Genomic DNA, 19935 nt, shown 5'->3' with positions numbered 1-19935 from the left:
TGGATCAGGACTCAGACGGAAGCACGCCAGCAACTGCTCGACCACCAGCACTACTTCCTCCAGCATCATGGGTTTTGCTTGAAGGACACCTACTGACCCTGGCATCAGCCCACCCCTCAGAGGTGGGTTAATTTTATGTCATATAATTAGTTTAGTGGTGTTAGTTTCATAGTATTGATGAGACAAGTGGGTGCGTTAAATCTTTCCTGGATCAGCTTCTGTTGGTGACAGAGACAAGCTGTTGAATATATGAAAATATGACCTTACCCACCTTCTCTTGACAACTTTATGTTCATTAGTATTGTTTCTCCTTTATGAACTATTATGTTTAAGGAAATCTCATGCTTTGAAGTGTAAGGACAGAACTTCTGAATTTTGCATGTGTCCATTGTTGGCTCTTTCATCATCTTTGGCTATCAGCCACTACCGACATCAGGATGCTGTGCTCTGTCAGGTCCAATGTGGCAAGTTCTGCCATGTGCTCTTGTGTTTCCACCAGCAGGTTGAAATGCAAAAACTGCATGTGGTTAATTGTTTAGGTGGCTAATAAACATCATTTTAATCAAGGGAAAAACAGTGATATTTTGTCTTTATATGGTGGGCAATTCATCATTCGTAAAAGCAGACAGGATCCAGACAACGCTGGTGACTTGACCATTTCATGTACTGTACATAGAAATGTGACACTCAACTTGTGCCAAAGTGGCAAGGCCCGCAGGGAATTTGGAATACAAACCATCCATTCATTGAATTCTCTGGCTACGATGCCAACTGCACAGCTCCAGCCTTTATGTTATTTATGTTTAAACCCTTATGTACATTCCATTACCTGACTGCTGCCAGCACAATTTTTCTGTATCTCAGAATGTCCAGGCCAGCATGTGAATCTTTGCCTCTCAATCTTCATCCCTGAAAGAGAGAGATCACCCCTGTTGCATGTGAAAAAATCTGCCCCTTTCCCTTCACTCAGGTTGATTCTGTGCTGCCTTTTGATACAACAGGCAATGGGAACAGTTGCCACAAACTGAATTTTTGTATTTCTTGACTTTAAATCATGTTGGAGCTTTTGCCTCTATCCTCCTAGAATTTACAATGTCTGTCTAATATACGTTACACCGATACAGCAGAAGGTTCAGGTATTTGCTCCTATAAAGCTCTTGCCTCTAGTGGACAAAGGTACAACAAGGTCCAATGTCTGGAAGCTGAAGTTAGACAAATTCATCCTGGGAAAGAGGTGCAAATATTTAAAAGCAAAGTACTTACTCACTGGAACAATGACCAAACAGTTTGATAGATTCTCCTCCTCTTCAAATCTGGGAGTTAAGACTCGATGTCTTCCTAAGAGAGTTGCTGAAGTGTGGGCCTGATGCAGAAATCATTGGGTGACTTTCCATGGATTCTGCTGTGCAAGAGGCAATTGCAATTGTTCGTACCAGCATTCAAATCTTTCGACTTATTCCCAGAATGTAATTTTCTGCCAGCTGTTTCCACAGATGATGTCCCAGGCAATGTTTACATTCTTTTGGAGCACTGCAAGAAGTCAGACAGTTCCAATCAACTATTAGATAAAGTGTGTCTTCCTGGGCTAACATTTTTTTTTCTTTTCTCTTGGGTGGTGGTGTCAACTCCCACCTGGAGTCAGGGAATCTGTCTCCTTGTGAAGACCCGAGTTCTCAGTTGTACTAAGACCCCATCACATAGTGCTGGCAGCATAAAGGGGTCTTAAAATTGGTGTATATTACATAGCATTTGGAATTATGTCACTCTGATCTGCTGGAAAGGCACTAAGTATGTGTTCAGAGCTGCGGATATGGAGCAGCAGCACAGTCAAGCCTTGTTTATCTTAACACCATGTGGAATATGAAAATAATGTGGATACAGCTGGGAGGCGTTTGGCTCCTTAATGGTTCTGATCCAGGTCAAGAGATATGGGTTGCCCAGGCCACAGTTGTCCAAAAATTCTTATCTAACATGAGGTGATATCTCTTGAGAACTCAGGTCTTTATGGTTATGTTCTCAGTGACACCCTGTGGAGTGGCATTGCCTTGGTTGCACATAGAATCATAGGGTCAGAAGAGACCTCAGGAAGTCATCAAATTCAACCCCTGCTCAAAGCAGGGCCAATCTCAATTAAATCACAGTGGTAAAAGACTGGAACATCACAAACCATTCTGCTAGTAAAACACCAGCTGTAATAGTATCTGGTGCCTTCTTTCTTAGCTGGGCTGTCTCTAGAGGACTACCAGAAATTAAAAAGCACTAAGACTTTATTATAGGTAGTCAAGTCACTCGATTTGACGCTGATACTGGCAGAGAGTAGATATGTCCAGCACAAAAGTGCTTGTTTCAGAGTTTAAATGCATTTTAACCTATATGAAATAGATAGTAAAAATAATACACAGTATAATCTTTTGCTTGTAATAGTCATCTCCCAGACAGGCTATCCCAGCAACTTGTCAGTTTGTAACTGTTTTCCATCAAAATGCTGATGACCACAGGATAGGTCTCATCAAGAGGTTTTTCAGAAATCTCCTTTGGTCTGGCAAGGAACAGCCAACTGAAGTTATATCCAGGGCCCCTCCTCTTTCTCCCAGTGACATACAGTGCCCAGCATCCTTTTCCAGTTAACAGGAGGGATTTGCAAGCAGATCTCAAGAAACTTGTGGTAGTCACTATTTTACTGAGGAGTCGACAGGAGCTCAACAAAGATGAACTGGAGACAAACCCTTTTCCTCTCTTGCCTTGCAACTTTTGTACTCTTGGTTGGTATGTATGAACCTGAGTAAAAATAATGGTAAAAAATGGTGTTGTTGGGATAACATCTTATAAGAACACTAATTTTCCATATTGCTAGTCAAATGATCAAGAAAGGGAATGTGACAATCTAATCTAATCCTCTGTCATCTATTACAGTCTCTAAAGGATTAAAGCATCAAGCTATACTATGAATACACAGACAATTTTTTTAATATAATGGGGATAAACTGGGCTAAATGCTCTTATAGAGCTTGTTAATTGCTATTTTTATGGTTTCTTACAAAAACAAAAACCAGTGGGGACAAAAACGTGTCTGTGTAGCTGCTGATTGTACTGTGGTTCTTGCTGTTTAAAAGTGAATTTCCCAGGCAGGTTGTTATTGGACTGCAGAGTTTCTGGGGTTTTAGCAGGTAGCTGCTTTCAATGGCTGCTTGAGGTTTTTCCTGTGGAATGCTGCATTCCTCCACTGAAGTCAATATTTGTGCTGTTGTCGTCCAGTTCTTGAGGAAAGCAACGGCGCTGCTGTGGACACCGGGAAAGCCGCTGGGGAAAAGGACAAGGAAAGTAAGTGAAGATGCACATTCAATGGGGGAAGTGGAGAAAAGTTGCTCATATGCCTTTCAAATGTACACGGACACCTCTATTTATTAGCTCTGGCTAATCAAGTCCTTTCTGCTTTCAGGCATGAAAAAGAAGATATTTATACAGGAATCAGACGCCTCTAACTTCTTCAAAAAACGTGGCAAAAGAGCCACCAAGTCCAGAGACGAGCTCACTGGTGAGGCTGCTTGGGAGTGTTTATGGGAAGCTGTATTTTCTTTGCCTCTCTTTCATGTCCTGGCTTCCCTTGAGACAGCCCTGTGTTGGTTGCCTCTCTCTAAAAGGCTTTATTCAAAGCTGTTGTTGTTTCTTTTGGATGACAACAGGTTCCTTCTCCATGACTGACTTTTTAAATTACAGAATATACCTACAACCAGCAGTTCTGGGGGAACCAGAAGGACTAGTGGGAGGAGAAAAGGGGAGATGTCATTGTTATGAATTTAATATAACTAATGTGGGAGAGTGATAAAAATTTGAACTGTTCAGACATCCAGACTGGTAGATTTAGGGAGTCCTGAATCACTTCGTAGTGTGCATAAGAGATCAGTTGTTAGTGAATTTTCTAAAATGAGGTTTGTTCCTTGGCATCTTTTTAAATGAGGGAAGAAGTAACTGTGGAAAATGAAATATCTTTCACCTGCCAAAGCTCTTTTGAACTAGGCTCATAGAACTGAAGTGGGTGCGAATTCCTTGGTTTTCACAAGGGCTGAGAGGTGTAGCCAAGCAGACCGAGCTCAGCAGGCTGTGGTAGGAGGTGCAGGACAGCATGGTGAAGTGAACAGAGGGGCTTATTTAGTACCTTTTCTCAGCTCCTTTCACACAGTCCTCTTAAGAAGGCTAGTAAATAACAAGCAGGATGTAGAACTGGTCCTGACTGAATGGTTTCTGCACTTCCTGAAAAACATTTGCAAATGTAGCATTAAGAAATATACTCCTGGCTTCTGCAACACCTTTTTATATCCTGGTGGGCTGGCAAAGGTAACTGAATTCTCATGGCTTGTTTGTTGAAGCTCTTAAGAAGATAATAGTCCCAAGGCAGTGAATTTAGCTGTCCCCTGGTTCAGCTAAACTTCAGGTAGCTTCTGGGTGAGCCATTAACCTTTCAGTAATAATCACAAAATTAGCTCACTTAAAGTGCCAGGGAGGGCTGATTTTAGCTGGTAATACTTTAAAGACACAAATATTATGTCCGTCCTGCATAATAGTATGTTGACAGTGGTGTATTTCATTATGTTGTAATTACCAGACAGTGTCCATGAAAATGAATAACAAACATAGATGGTGGATGATAGTGTGCAAGCCTTCCCACTTCCCGGGGAAGTTACCATACAGTCTATAAAACAATACTTGCACTGGTGTATGAAGAGAGCACAATTGCCTTCTGCCATTCCGTTGCTGATCTCACTTACGTGATGGGTTATCATCCAGTACTCAATTCCAGTGAAGGGAATCAGTTTACACTGACTTGGAGCAAAATGTGGCCTGGGTCTGCCCATAGTGGTGGGGGTCAAAGAGGGCAGTTGCCCTGGGGCCCAGCAATTCAAAGGGGTCTGGGGTTCCCAGCTGTCACCAACTCCTTTTGCAGCAATAGAGGTGGCCAGAGCCTGGGGTCTTTTAAAGTGCTGCCGCTGGAGCACCAGAGCACCGCTCTGCATGGCTCTGAGAACTGGGAGTGAGGCCAGCGCCATGGTCTGGGCAGCACTGAGGTCTGGCTGCTTCCAGCCCTGCCCCTTCCACCCAAAGCCCCGCCCACAACTTGCCTGGGGCTCTGCAGAAGTTGGCTCCCCTGCCCATCTCCAGTGAGTTTTACATGAACTGGTGATGGGGAGCTGTAGCTCTGATACTGGGCTCCAGTTAAGATTTCACTATTGGTGGCTTCCACTAAACAATTTCCTGTTATTTGTGTCCTGTAACACAAAAGGTGAACTGCCAAGCACTCCCTTTGCTATTACATGATGTAACACGTGTCAGAGAGGTAGCTGTGTTAGTCTGTATCTTCGAGAACAACAAGAAGTCCTGTGGCACCTTATAGACTAACAGATATTTTGGAGAATAAGCTTTCACAGGCAAAGACCCGCTTCATCAGATGGTGTAGCAATGACTCTAAACAGAGGCTGTGGAAAATGGGTTCACAGCAACATGCCACCTACCACCACAGAAAAATAGGCTTGTCTCCCTCTGTTCAGCAAGTACTGGTTTAATTCTACAGAGTCTTGCATCCAGATAGAGACCCAATCTGGCTCTGGCTGATGGGAACCAGAACAATCTCATCCCACGTTAGGTAGTGTCAAAGTTTGACTCAGACTCACAATTTATCAGACCACTCTGTTTTATTAGCAAAGCCGCTCTGCTAATACATTTAGAAGTGAGCCCCCCGAGTGGGGCTTGTGTCTCTTAATTTATACAGTTTTTTGGAGAACAAGTTACAGAGAAGTTACAGACAAAAGAAGAAAAAGATTTTAGTCACCACCCTTCGAGATCCCTGAGACCAGTCACGTATCTTCAATTACCTGCCACCCTTAACAATCTCCTTTAACAGCTTCCAGTTAACTTAACTAATTGCCCTTCACACCTTCCATTCTGATGCCTGCTTCTTAGACGTGCTGGCTCCATCTTAATTGCTTCTCCATTCAAAAGCTAACTGTCCCTACGTGTGCTCCCTCAGATACTTTGTAACACGTTTTGGCATGTCCCTCTCATATACAATGTATCCAGCATGTCCCCTTATACAACGTTATACTTATACAATGTTATACTTCCACAGTAGTCAGCATGTGCTTATCACACGCAGGTATCAGCTGGCACTCTCAGTAACACTCCCAGCCTTTCATCATTGCACAATTCTAATCACACCCTTATGGGCGAAGAGTATATTGATCTGCTTTGCCCTAATCCCCTGGGAATCCTTAATATGAATAGAAAGCTACGCCTAGGACACGTCCAGACCTGGCTCTGACAGCTGACTGGCAACGTGTGTGGCAGATCAGAACTGAGGCACACTGGGGAAGCGGGGAAGCTGACCCCTATTTGTCTTTCAGTTACTCTGCCTTGTGGTCCACTGGATTTACGCTGCTGTAGGTGAAAGAGGAATTTGGCCAATTTTGTTGCTAACACACATTGAAAAAAAGCCACCTGGGCTACTCCAGCACTGTCCAGAAATTGGGGTGTTGCCAGGTGCCTAAATCCCACCTGAAAACTCTGCTGAACTTCCAGCTGGATCTGACCTGATTTGAACAGAAGCTGAGAGCCACCATAGATGATCGTATGCTAAATGCAAGAGCGGTTGGCACCATCCCCACAATGAGCACACCCCCAATTCCTCAGTTCAAAGAGATGCCAATAAGAAGGAGAATGTGTATTCTTGGTGGAATCCAGAAACAAGGGTGACCTTAAGTAAGCATCAGACTGGAATAGATCACAGGCCCATCCGTGTTCAACAGTGGTCAATAATACTGGTTGTTTCAGCTGGAGATGCAACACCCGCTGAATAGAATTAACTGTGCAATGCCTTGTCCAGAACTGTGATAGAACTTGGAACAGAAGATTAAAACAATGCTGGTTCCTGTCCATTTTCCTCAGTCATTCCCATCTTCTTCCTACAGCTCTTTAACCAGCAGCTATGTTACCTTCTGCTTTCAAGCCAATATATTCCTACTCCTCCCTCTCAAGCTATTCCTACATTCAGCTCCACTTTTCCAACATCACAACACAAGTTTCTCGCCTATCACATATTTAAAAATATCTACAAGTGGGAATTGATTTAATAGACATTATCAACATATATGTCACAAACAAACCTAAAGGAAACAAGCTAACTGCATTTTCTTTTACTGGTGCCAAGCCTCACAGTACACAGAAATTAGCTCCAACCTGCTATGTAAATGCCTCCTGCTTATCCTGTCTCTAGGAAAAGCATTAATTAATTTCTCACCTCCCAAAGTTTGCTGCCTTGATTGACTAGTGCTACCTGAGTTGGTAGATACTGATACAGATACACTCCCTCTCAGGGGTGTCCTCTTTTTTGAAAGGTCAAATAGGGTAACCCTAATTAAATTCCACACTTCTGTCCCTCACTTCTTTCTACTCCTCTGAAATTCACTTTGCTCTGTCTCTGAAGCACTGGATTTGGAATAGTGTTCTTTCATGTTCTTCTTGCATTGGCCAAGGAGACCTGCTGGATCGTCTCTATTTCAAATTCCTTTGTCTTCTGACTGATGGCATGTAGGGCTCACAATACAAATAGTTTCATTTATTTACAGGATTAGTCTTATCAGTATTTTACGTTTATAGTCTGTGAAGCTACATACTCACATGGCTATCCCTCTGAGACAATTTACCAAAACTGGGGAAAATTCTCGTGAGTCCCTAAAGCAAAATTAACATTCTGTCCTCTACTGAGCAAGACCATAATTTCTAAAGACATATTTTAAGAATGGCTCTAAATAGCAGCTGGTTATTTACTAACAGGTAAAAGGACAGAGAGACCTAAGAAACAGAAGGAAAGAAAATGAGTCTATGATTCGATGAAAGAAAAATGTATAAGAACACACATGAAACAGAAGTACAAGAGTCTTGAGGCTGTGCAAAACAATTGCGTCGCCTACAAAATACCTTACCCAAAATCTTATCAAAATACAACTACAATAAGGCATATAGCCCATAAGCTCAGTTTCCAGAAAAATTCATCTTCCAGCAAAGACCTACATCTTGTACAACTGGACCCTAAATTATTGCCAGGCATGGTCCAAATTGATGACCACACCGGGGCTAGATGATACCACTTTTCTAGCTGTTTTAATGAGATTTCAACCCAGAATGGCAAAAAATCTCACAAAATTAGCTTTTTCTGTTTGTTTTCTGCCATCTCGAGCCCAAATCATATGACTAACAAAAGTCACACAAGATTGCCATCATCTCAGGCTGTATCCAAGCTGGAGCCAGACCCTTGGTTCAAGACCCACAATGCAGAGACAGAAGGTGTTAGGTCATCTTGCTGCCTCTCCAGTATTGGGAGGAGAAAAGGTCCACTTTGGCTCCAGCAGAGATTACAGAGAATTGAAGCTGCTCAAAATTCTTTGGCTGTTTATAGCCCCCTTGGAGCTATTTTATCCACCAGGATTGCTGCAGCACAAGGGATTCTCACCATACCACTGCCCACCTCAACATGGCCGGAGAAGTGGGGGTGATAGTGCCAGAAGTGGAGGAGCCTGCTCTGCCTTCTTTGCTACCCTGGAATTCTCTCTACACAAGGACCAGTTGGTTAATCCAGCTTCCTGTCACCCTTTGGAACAGCTGAAAAGACACAGAGCAGGGCCAAAGATTGGGAACATAATCCCCAAACCACAAGGCCTGGTTCTGAAGCAGGAATCTGATTCCAATCCATGCCCTGCAATTAAAGGTGGTCTGTCCCAGAAGTGACAAGTTTCAGAGGGGTAGCTGTGTTAGTCTGCATATGCAAAAACAACGAGAAATCCTGTGGCACCTTATAGGCTAACAGATGTTTCAGAGCATAAGCTTTCATGGGCAAAGACCCACGTCATCAGATGCATCAGTACCAACTTCATCAAACCCATCAGTATCACAGGTGTCGATTTGGACTCCTCTACTTGAAAACAGCAAACTTTTCAACAAACAGCATGCATTTTGACATTGTGCTAATAGGGTCCCAATGCCAGCCAATGTTTTTTTCATGTAGCTAGAACCAGTGCTTTTTTATGCTGGTGCTTGATGGTACTGAGTACCGGCACCTTGGTGGCCCCAGCTGTGGAATTGGCTCGGACAATTGGGGTGAGGAGCTGGCTGAGTACCAGCTCCTCTTTTTTCACAAAGAAAATCACTGTATAGAACCTTTAGTCAGATTTAACTAGTCGGTATTAATCACAAAGTTTTAAATCATTGGACAAATATGATAACCATAATCCACCAAACTAAACTAGAACAGCCTGTGAAATGCATCTAATGAAGCAGATCTTTGCCCATGAAAGCTTATGCTCCAAATATCTGTTAGTCTATAAGGTGCAACAGGACTTCTTGTTTTTGCAGATACAGATTAACACGGCTACCCCTCTGATACCTATGAGTTAGGACAACCTGTGTTAATTCTATGACATTTAAAAGGCGTATCATGGGCATTATCAACTTCTCTGCTATCATCACTGCATGCATTGTTTCATTGTCTGCACTAGTGGATGAAGAAATACAGATTGTCTAGTAGTAACAGAGAGAAAGCCATGCTAACCTATATACTATCAAAACAAAATAGCAGTAAAGTAGCACTTCAAAGACTAACAAAATAATTTATTAGGTGAGCTTTCATGGGAAGAAGTGGGTCTATCCCACAAAAGCTCACCTAATAAATTATTTTGCTAGTCTTTAAAGTGCTACTTTACTGCTTTTTTTGTTTTGAGAGATTGTCTAGTTTTTAAAGAGCCGACTGTAGACAAGGACTTCAGCAACTAAGCCTCCAGTGAAATCCCAGAATACAGGTGCTGGTATACGAGGCTAATTGGGTTCGTTAGGTTTTGAGGACAAAAGCTCTGGCTTCTTAAGGTTTCTTTGCTGTTAATTCTATAAATGTCTCTTCCATAGCGGAGATCCAGCAAATGCTGATGGTTGACGAGCAAAGGAGGGAGTACTTTGATGAGCAAATGAACGAGTTTGAGAATTTTGTCAAGGAGGAACGTAAAGGTAAGAACAGAAACACAGCAATATGTGAAGCTTCACAGGGGGCTGGAGGGATGTTATTAGTCCTATTCTTTAAAGCTGTTGTGCTAGATGCTGTACAAATGTATAATAAATGACAGCCCCTGCTCCAAAGAATTTACAAACAAATTCTATGCTCAAGAGAGCAGCTCTTGCCAAATTCTACAGAGCTTGTATATTGTTCATTCCCAAAGGCTTTATTTCTCTCATATACCATGTGACTTATATCCCCAGCTATTGGTGATCCTCTTCTGCTGGATAGGACCAGGTGTGCATTTCTTAGCAGTGATTCTATGGTGTCTCATCATTGCCCCAGCCTGGAGGATGCCTCTGCAGAAGCCTTTTCCATGAGCGTTTATTTATTACCTTAAGATGAAAAGGGGATGTTGCAATGAGGCTTCTGTTCTCTGGGATGGGGTTTTAGGCATGTAGGGTGTCTGTGGGTTTGCAGCTCCTCCCTGCATCCACACCTTCTAGCCAGCCAAGAGCCCTCAGGAATCACCACTGACCACCAAGAGCAGCAACCCCTCCATGGCACGCACTGTACCTGGAGGCCATCCTTTGGGAGCCTTCTACCTCCTGTGTAGGTGGAACCCAACTAGCCTCCGTGTGGCTTGGCTTCCTATAGGGTGACACCTCTGGCCGAGGACTGTGCATGACGGTAGCACTCTCTGCGTAGCAAGAGAATCAATAGACAACAACTGCAGAGGCGGAAGAGTGGGTAGCTTAAAAGTGGATGTGGTCAAGCAGATGAGTAACTGAAGGACAATTGATCACTGTCCTGTTTATATCAGCCCTTTACATATTTGGTGATTGCTGTCAGGTCCCCCCTTAGTGGCCTTTTCTCAAAACAGGCTCCGTATTTTTCACCTTTCCTCCTAGCCAGGTTTTCTAAAGCTTTGGTCGTTTTTGTTGCTCTGCTCTGGACTGTCTCCATTTTGTCCTCATCACTCCTAAAGTGCAGCACCTAGAGCAGGACACGACACCGCTGCTCCCTAGTGCATTACACCCCATGTCTTACATACAACACTACTGTTAGCACACCCCAGAATGACATCAGCCTTTTTGCAACAGCAGCATATTATTGATTCATATTCCTGTTGAGATCCATTGTAACTTCCAGATCTTTTTCAGCAGTGCTACTGCCTCGCCAGTTATTTCCCACGTTATGCATTTCACTTTTCCTTCCTGCATGCAATACCTTGCACTTACCATTATTGAATCTGGCCGTATTGATTTCAGACCCGATAGCGGGTTCATCATTCCACCAGTTGTTCTTTGGCAGGAGGCCCATGCTCAGAAGGGGCCCAGATCTCATGCTTCCTCCCCACTGTCCAGTGGGAACATGCAGAGCATGATGGGATGGGAGCTGAGAGTCCAAGGTACCCTGGGAGCTGTAGTTGCTTGGCGAGCTTCCCTGCCTGGAGATCAGGGAAGGGACTACATTTCCCAGCATTCCCTTGCCCACTAGCAAAGAAATAGCAAGAGAGGCATCAGACACCAACAGGCACTGAGCCCATGGTCGTTGTTGATGATGATGATGATGATGATGACGACGACAACTAGCAACAGGAAAGGGAGCGGGAGGGAAGCTGTTAGAACTATGCCCAACAGCTTGCGGTGAATGGAGAGCTGGCTGCTAGAAGGGGGTGGTATTGTGACTGGGGAGCACATGTGCACAAAGAAGGAGGCAGCTTTGGCCCAGATCTCACTCTCTGAACACTTCCCTGGGCTGGATTAGGGATTCTGGTGGCCTCTGCTGGCCAGCCCCAAAGAAGGAAGTGGGTGGATGGAGTGGACAATGTGCCTCTCTCTGAAGCCTATCAAGGGAGGCCTGTGGAGGCCATCAGGAAAGGTTAACGTGAGGCTTAAGGGAGGGCAGACTCTATTAGAGGGCCTGGGCAGCTTTAGGTACAATCCCAGGTGCACAGGAAGATTTGACTCAATTTCCACAGCCATGGAAACAGAAATGGGCTTTTCCAGATTTATCTAACACCCTGAAAGGGAATCTAGCCCCTGCCTCCCAGGTTTGAGCAGGAGTGCTCCAGTTTAATGTGGGCGGCTGCCACCTCATGTCTCCAAAATCAAACGCTGACCCTCTGGAGCTTGCTGTAGAGAAGGTAGGATAAACTAGAACAGCAAATGCTGGCATCTTCCCAGGACCGACTGGGACTGGAGTTGCTATTTTCAACCATCCTTACCAGGGTTTTGGGTTTTTTTAGCAAAACAAACCAGCAGTCATGTAGCACTTTAAAGACTAACAAAATAATTTATTAGGTGATGAGCTTTCGTAGGATTTTTTAGTTCTCTTTAAAAAGAAGACAGTCATGTTGCATTGGTGCTTTCCCCACAGAAACAGAGTGGAACAAATGAACAACAAAGGCAACTTTTATTCATGCTGTGGGACAGCCCAACAGTATGGATCCGGGTAGCCTCCAGGCACCCAAACAGAATTGTTCCACTTCACTGCAGCTCAATAACCGGACAGGAACCAGTGCTGTGGTCTGGTTTGCGCACTTCCAAAATTCCTTCTGAATTCAGAAGTGCCGTCCTTTAGTAACTGGTATTTTCAGCCCTTGTAAGCTAAACAGATTTATATTTGGTAACTGGGTGGGAGACCCCTCAGAAAAAGTTAAATGCTGCAGCAGGTGGTGTTATTCACTTTGGGTGTGTCTATGCAGCAAAGTTATTTCAGAATAACGGACGCTCTGCCAAAGCGACTTTGCGAGTGACTACGCAGCAAAACTGCTATTCTGAAATCATTTCAAAAGAATGGCTGGCTTATTTCGAATTCTGCAAACCTCATTCTACAAGGCATAGTGCCTTTTCTGAACTAGATATTTTGGAATAGGGCTGTATAGACAGAAAATTAGGGCTATTTTGAAATAGGAGGCCTCCAGCTCCACCCTGGGTGCCCTGCTGGCCAGTCATTGTGGATGCACGATTTTGAAATAGCCGAGCACTACCTTGACACACATTTGTGTGTAGATGCACTATTCTGAAATAGGCTGTTCCAGAAAAATCACTCCTGGAATAGCTTGTTCCGAAATACCGCTGCTGTGAGACAGTCTAAATAATGTGAGACCTTCCTGTTCCAATAATAAACCAGTGCAGGAATGGCAGGGGGAACTGGGAAAGAGGAAGCAAGCCAGGCTTCAGTGGGGAAAGCCCCTGCTGGCTGGGGAGTGTGTCCAAGGTAGAAGGAAAACAAGCTTTGAGAGAGGGGGTGGTGACCAGGTACTAGACTAGAATGTACAGGGGGCAGAGGGAGACAGGCAGGTGACTTCAGAGTCCCAGGGGCTGAGTGCTCACTTGGAAGAAATGGGGTTTGCGAGTGGTTTGCCCAAATGGCAGGATGAGGTGCTGTGGTTGGGATGGGTCAGAATTGATCAGGTAGCCGCTGGCTTTGGAATTTTACTGAGCTGAGACCAGGACCACAAACAGGGACTGGTAAAATAGGGTGGTCCTGGAATCACAGTTATAGTCTGGGTGCGGAAAGAGACAAATCTCTGAGGCATGGCCTCTGATCACTATGAGATTTCTGGTCACTGTCAACACTGGTAAGCCCACGTGGGTGTATGGGTTAATGAGAATAACTGGGGAGGCTGTGTACAGCAGCTCATACAATCTTGCAGAGGAGTGTGATCAAAACACCTCACAGACTCAGTACTGGGTTGCACTATAGCTCTGCCACCTCGGGCCCATGCTCGGAAGAGGCCAGTAACAACAACATGGGGCCCAAAAAATGTTAATCCAGCTCTGTTCAAACCGATTCTCCAAATTATCGATGACAGTCTAACCCTGCCCTCCACAGCATTTGCAACCCTTCCTCACTCAGCGTCATCTGCAAGTATTCAAAGCAGACACGCCTGTCGTGTACAAGCGAGCAAGAGCCGGTCCCACTCACCGTGCTCCACCTCCCAAGTCCCGTTACCACGTGAGCCCCTGGAGAGGATCGGACCCCGGTACTAATAGTGGCCTGGTGATCCGTGCTGCTGTCATGTACGATTCCCCATTTGTAAAATCTTTTTAGTAAAAATTAAAATGTTTTGGCAATTAGACCTGATAAAAACTGGGTGTTTAGTCAAAAATATGGTGCCGAATTTTAAGGGGATACACAGGTGCCTGCAGCGGCCTGTTCAAGCTACCCGGAGGGGGTGTCAGATGGGGCTCACCACCCCAATACACCTACAGTATGCCTGTGGACAAATGAGAATGAGACAAGTGAATAGTTCAAAAACAGATAAAGAATTTATTTGTTTAGACTGTTTATACCTTCTAAACCCTCAGTTTAGTTTTACAGTAACAAGTTGTTGTAATATACTCTTAGATATAACTGTTACATAGTTATTATGTTACTCACATGAAATATACTGTACACGCCGACCATGGCTTGAAACATTGGCACTTAGCCAGTATTTGTTGCAATACAAGAAAATTATAAGATAGCAAAGGTTTTTGCGTCCCTTGCTCCTATTTTTAACTGACCTCTGAGGTCGCTACTCTCAAAGGTCTGGGTATTTTCCTTGAGCTCAAGGCCCTGCTGCCCTGAGCTATATTACATTAATAATACTAACAACAATAGTAATTGTTCAAGGTGGGGCACTACTCCCACCAGGAACTATTAAATACTAATAAAAATATATTCCTTTCTATAGTACAATATTTATTTTAAATGAATGCTTATATCTTTAAGTAAGTACAGCTAGGATGTTAAACAGTGTTTTGCTTCTTAACTGAGTGCTATAACATGAATAAACAACCATATGCAAGTAAATTCTTCACTAAACTTATCCTATCCCATACCTATCTACTAACCAACTAATTATTTAATTAACCTATCTAAGCCTAACCCTATACTTAATCTTAACCCTATACTAGTACTAATACTATTAACAAAACTTTGCTTATAACTAAACAATCATATTGAATAAAGTTTCTTTGTTTGTCAGCGCTATTGTTAAGGAAATTAGATTTATTGTCGTTTGTTAACTGTTTGGAGTCAATAATTAGGACACAAATTAATTTGAAAGATATTATCGGTGGGTAGCTGGAGGAGCGCTTTCTTTTGTGCATCTCCTTCGACGGCCACCTTCTGGATAATGCTGCAGCTCAGTCACTGGCACTGTTGTTGGGCAACTGCAAGCTATGACGTGGGCGGTCTCCAGGAAGCGCTGCCGCTCTCTTGATGCGGTGTGGTGAGCTGGGGAGGAGACGCCGCTCAATGCTGCCTAGCTGCAGGTAAAGCGTCAGCTCTTTTAGAAAGGCAGGTGGAGACGAGGTTCTATGCCACACGCCAGTGATTTCAGTAAAGCAGGGTGGTGGAGGCTCACTCTAGCGCCACAGCCGCCGCTCTCTTCAGGTAGCTGCCGCTGCCGCTTTTCTTCAGTCTTTTTCTGTAGCTCCTCTGTCCGAAGGGCCCTGCGTCTGAAGGGCCTTGCATCTGAAGGGCCCCTGACCCTTCTGCGGGCCGCTTTTTATAGAGCCTTCTCATGAATATTGATGAGGCCCAAAAGTTCCATGCGGACCTGTTTGAAAACTTTAGTTTTGTGGTGCGCTGGACTTCAGAAAGTTCTGGAAAGTCCAGGTATATTTACACAGGTATGAGTTCATCCTTGATTTCACAGGTAAGTTCATACCGTAATGGCATTAATACTCAGGCATGATTGGATTATAAGTGACCGTTGGGGGCTCCAATGGTAATCTCCTCAATGTAAGTGAATGGACATGTGATGGTTTAAAAGTAAAACCATTTCCAATAAACAATTTTAAGGTAAAACCTCATGATTTGCATGTGATAAGCACGACCACACAAAGGCGGAGACCTTGCAATTCACCCAGAGGGCAGGGACATCAAAAACCCCACTAAGGGGCTACATCTACACTAGCCCCAAACTTTGAAATGGCCATGCAAATGGCCATTTCAAAGTTTACTAATGAAGCGCTGAAATACATATTCAGTGCCTCATTAGCATGTGGGCGGCTGCGGCGCTTCGAAATTGATGCGGCTCACCGCCGCATGGCTTGTCCCAACAGGGCTCCTTTTCGAAAGGACCCCGCCTACTTCGAAGTCCCCTTATTCCTGTGAGCAGATGGGAATAAAGGGAATTCGAAGTCGCCAGGGTCCTTTTGAAAAGGAGCCCCCGTCTGGATGAGCCGTGTGGTGGTGAGCCGCGTCAATTTCAAAGTGCCACGGCTGCCCGCATGCTAATGAGGCGCTGAATATGTATTTCAGCGCTTCATTAGTAAACTTTGAAATGGCCATTTGCATGGCCATTTCGAAGTTTTTGGCTAGTGTAGACATGGCCAGGGATTTTTAACAATGCCACTCCATTATCCAAGTCATGAATGAAAATATTTTTTGCTTCTCAGCCATTGTATTGATGCAGGTGAAAAGATGCCCTGGTTCCTTGTACATTTATGCAACAGAAATATGAGGTAATCTGATCTAAACGGGCATTTTGAAGAGAACAAAGAGGACAAAATTACTTTACATTTGGGTAGCTGTATGTAACTAAATAATTCCTCCAAATTTCTGGAAATAGACATTCAAATTAAAACATGAACTTTCTTCCTTTATTTTTATCGTCTTCCAGCAATGACAGCACTCCTGTCACATATATATATATATATATATATATATATATGTTCCTACACAATGCTTTTGTCACTTTGCCTGTAACAAACTTGAGACCCAAGATTTTATTGACAGGACATGAAATGAGGGACATTAACTGCACACTTAGTCAACCAGTAAACACAATGTTTTGGTCTGATGCACTTCCATTACTATGCAATGGGGCTGGCACTGTGATAACACTCTTTCAGATGCTCCTCTGTACTTTTTCTGTATGGTGGAAATTTCACCTGCAGTAAGAAATTATTCCAGAGCTTTGTCATGAAATGAGCAAGGAGCCTTGCCACTGTTTGAGCTGGTTCCCTCCAGAGAGAGAGCAGGGGAAACCATTTGTGGGATAACTGTTCAGTGAAGTGGTCAGACGTGAGGACAGCAATGGTCGAGTCTGGTTTTCACTTAATGACATAATAAATATTTCAGAAACCTCACATTGAGGTGGCTAACCAAGGCAAATTCTAAGCAGCTGGTGAGAGGGAAAGTGGTTGTAATGATAAGACCTCACCCAAAGGCATTAGTTATTTTTATTGCCCCATCTTTATTATACTTTTGGTTTTGTGCCAGAATAATCACAGAGGCCCATTTCCAAAATATGGGAGGTTATTATTTTGAGAATGTTGACAAGGTAATTTGACTGTCCAATTACAATCCAAAGTATTTTGTATGTATCGCTTTCCAGCCCTATCATTGTGGAGATATACCTATCTCATAGAGTTGGAAGGGACCTTGAGAGGTCATTGAGTCCAATCCCCTGGCCTCACAGCAGGATCTATCAGCACCTCTAGCAGATTTTTTTTAAATCTACTTGCCCCAGATCCCTAAGTGGTCCCCCTCAAGGACTGAACTCACAACATTGGCTTTAGCCAGCTAACGCGCAAAACACTGAGCTAGCCCTCCTCCTCAAAAGTTAAAATTTAAACAGTCAAGCAAAAGCACTCTCACCAAACACTAGTAGGCTCACCAGACAGCCTCTTCAGTGGCGGGAGCTCTTTCTCTTCTTCTTAAAACTCCCCTGTCTGCAGCCCCCTCTCTGTAGCTCTCAAAGCATGTTGCTTTGGCTACATTTACACTGCATTCCCCTTTCCAAGGGGGAATACAAAAGAGGGAGATCAAAAATGCAAATGAAACACTGATTTACAAATCTTCTGCTTCATTTGCATAATCTCGCATGATCACATTTCTGGAAAAGATTTTTTTTTTCTGAAAACAAAATCAGACGTATACAGAGCTCCTTTGGGGAAAAAATTTTTTCAAAAGAATCCTTTTTTCTGAAACAAAGTAGGAAGAAGGATCTTTCCAAAAAAAAAAACAAAAACAAATTTTTTTTTTTCCCGACCGGAACCCTGTCTACACCATAGGTTTTTCAGAAAAGTCTCTTCTGGCAATGCAGTTGCGGGAGCTTATGCAAACGAAGTGCAAGATTTGTAAATCAGCACTTCATTTGCATGTTCAAACTGCATCATTTGCATTCCTCCACTGAAAGGGGAAATGCAGTGTAGATGCAGCCAGAGAAATAGTAAACCTGGGCATGGTGGAGATAGGAAGAAGGGCATGCTGTGCGAAATATGCACAACAAAACCCAGAGGCCCATGTACTTTACTTCTTTTTGTTATCATCTAGCAACTCAGCATGTTGAGAGGTTTGCTAATGTTTACAAACACTAATATGGACCCTGCTTCAAGAGTGCTGAGCTGGCTTGGGGTTTGCAAGAAAATCCTGCAGAAGTCTCTCCGTGGGCTCCTGAACAGGTAGAACCCCTTAAATCCGTACTCTCTTGTCCAGCAACATCTGTGATCCGGTAGGACCCTGGATGTTGCAGGACTAGAGTCCTGGGGCTGGACTTGCACCCCGCAGGGGCTGGGGCCAGAGAAGTGGCCAGCAGCCTGGTCTGGACCAGAGCTGGGGCCTCCATTGGCCTTGGCTGCTGCAGTGTGTGTGGGGTGGGAGGCAGAGCCCTCACTGGAGTGCAGAGCTGGGGCTGAAGCTGCCATCGGAGTTCCCCCCACTGCACAGGACTGGGACCAGAGCCTCTGCTGGAGCTCCCTGCAGCATGGGACTAGGGGCAGAGCTCCTTGACAGCCCAAGGAATCCCAAAGTCCCTGGGGAGCAGGAGGCTGGGGCAGAAGCCCTCTGGTCCAACAAATTCTGCCATTCAGGCCCTGTCCAGCGCAACCTGTACTGACAGCTACCGCCAAACTGGGAGTGCCACATGCTGACATATCATGAATATAGGTGCACGTTGGTGCCTTGGACCGAGATTTACACTGACATTTATTTGCTTGGGGTTATTTTTTAACTTCAACTGAAAACAGGGGATGAGGAAAGTTCACAGATCAGAGGTGGACCTGAGTCACAAAGAGAAGAGTCAGCTCTGAACATGGCAAGCGACTGCTGTCCAGACAATGAGCCAAATGCCTTGAGTCAAACCCTCAGTTGCTGGGGAAGTATGTTGAGCCTAAACTACCCCACATGTACTACACACAACTTGATGGGCAGCCATGCACAGCTGGAGGTTTGAGACCTAAGTCCTTGCCATCATTTCTGTGCTGCAAGCACATGTGGCATTTGCTTATTTGGCTGTCAGAAAACAAACCACCGTTCACATTGTCTCTTGTTATTTCTGCCACATCCCCTTGCCCCATCTACAGAGCAGCAGGAGAGAAGCTGGGAACTGATCGAGCAGTGGCGTCAATATCACTATGATGGGCTCTACCCATAGTTCGTGTACAACCATCACCATGTCTAAATGTAAGAAGAATAACTAAAAGACATTACGTATTTGCTGACTAAGCTGTTCACAGGACATACAAGAAACAATGGCATTTCCAAGACCTAGGCTCCATCATGGAGCCCACTGTGGCATCTACTTCACCAAGCTTTCTTACTATATGATTTGCATTGACAATTTTACTAGCTAGAGCTTCTCATCACCCATTGCTTAGCTTTGTATTTTGAGGCGCTTATATGTGTGGCAAAATCTGTGTTTAAAACACAAAAGTGAAACATACAGAAAAAGTTAGGCCGCTGGGATACATATAAATCAGGCTAGGTTAGGCTGTTTGGAATTTGTCCCATGTAAACAGGTAAAAAAAATTTTTTTTTAAATCACTGTATATTGGGAATTACTGAAAAGAAAGTCCATGTTTGCTGAAATCCCAGGGGCTCTGTAATGTTTTACCTCCAGTTTAAACAAAGGGACTGCATAGCATACTAATAGCTTTTCATAAACTGTAGTATCAGAG

At 44.0% G+C, this 19935-nt stretch overlaps 1 protein-coding gene across 1 annotated transcript; it reads left to right on the top strand.

The window, feature by feature from the left end:
- Positions 1 to 2655: 2655 nt before the first annotated feature.
- On the top strand, positions 2656 to 19439 carry UCMA (upper zone of growth plate and cartilage matrix associated). The gene is given in 5 exon segments (XM_075007182.1): positions 2656 to 2766; positions 3256 to 3321; positions 3440 to 3535; positions 9946 to 10044; positions 19342 to 19439. Coding segments are annotated over 5 exon segments (417 nt in total). The 5' UTR covers positions 2656 to 2708.
- Positions 19440 to 19935: the final 496 nt, after the last annotated feature.

Source organism: Carettochelys insculpta, chromosome 1 (genome assembly GCF_033958435.1).
Source record: "Carettochelys insculpta isolate YL-2023 chromosome 1, ASM3395843v1, whole genome shotgun sequence".
NCBI lineage: Eukaryota > Metazoa > Chordata > Testudines > Carettochelyidae > Carettochelys > Carettochelys insculpta.
Note: the sequence above shows the minus strand (reverse complement) of the source record. Positions and strands in the feature narration are given on the sequence as shown.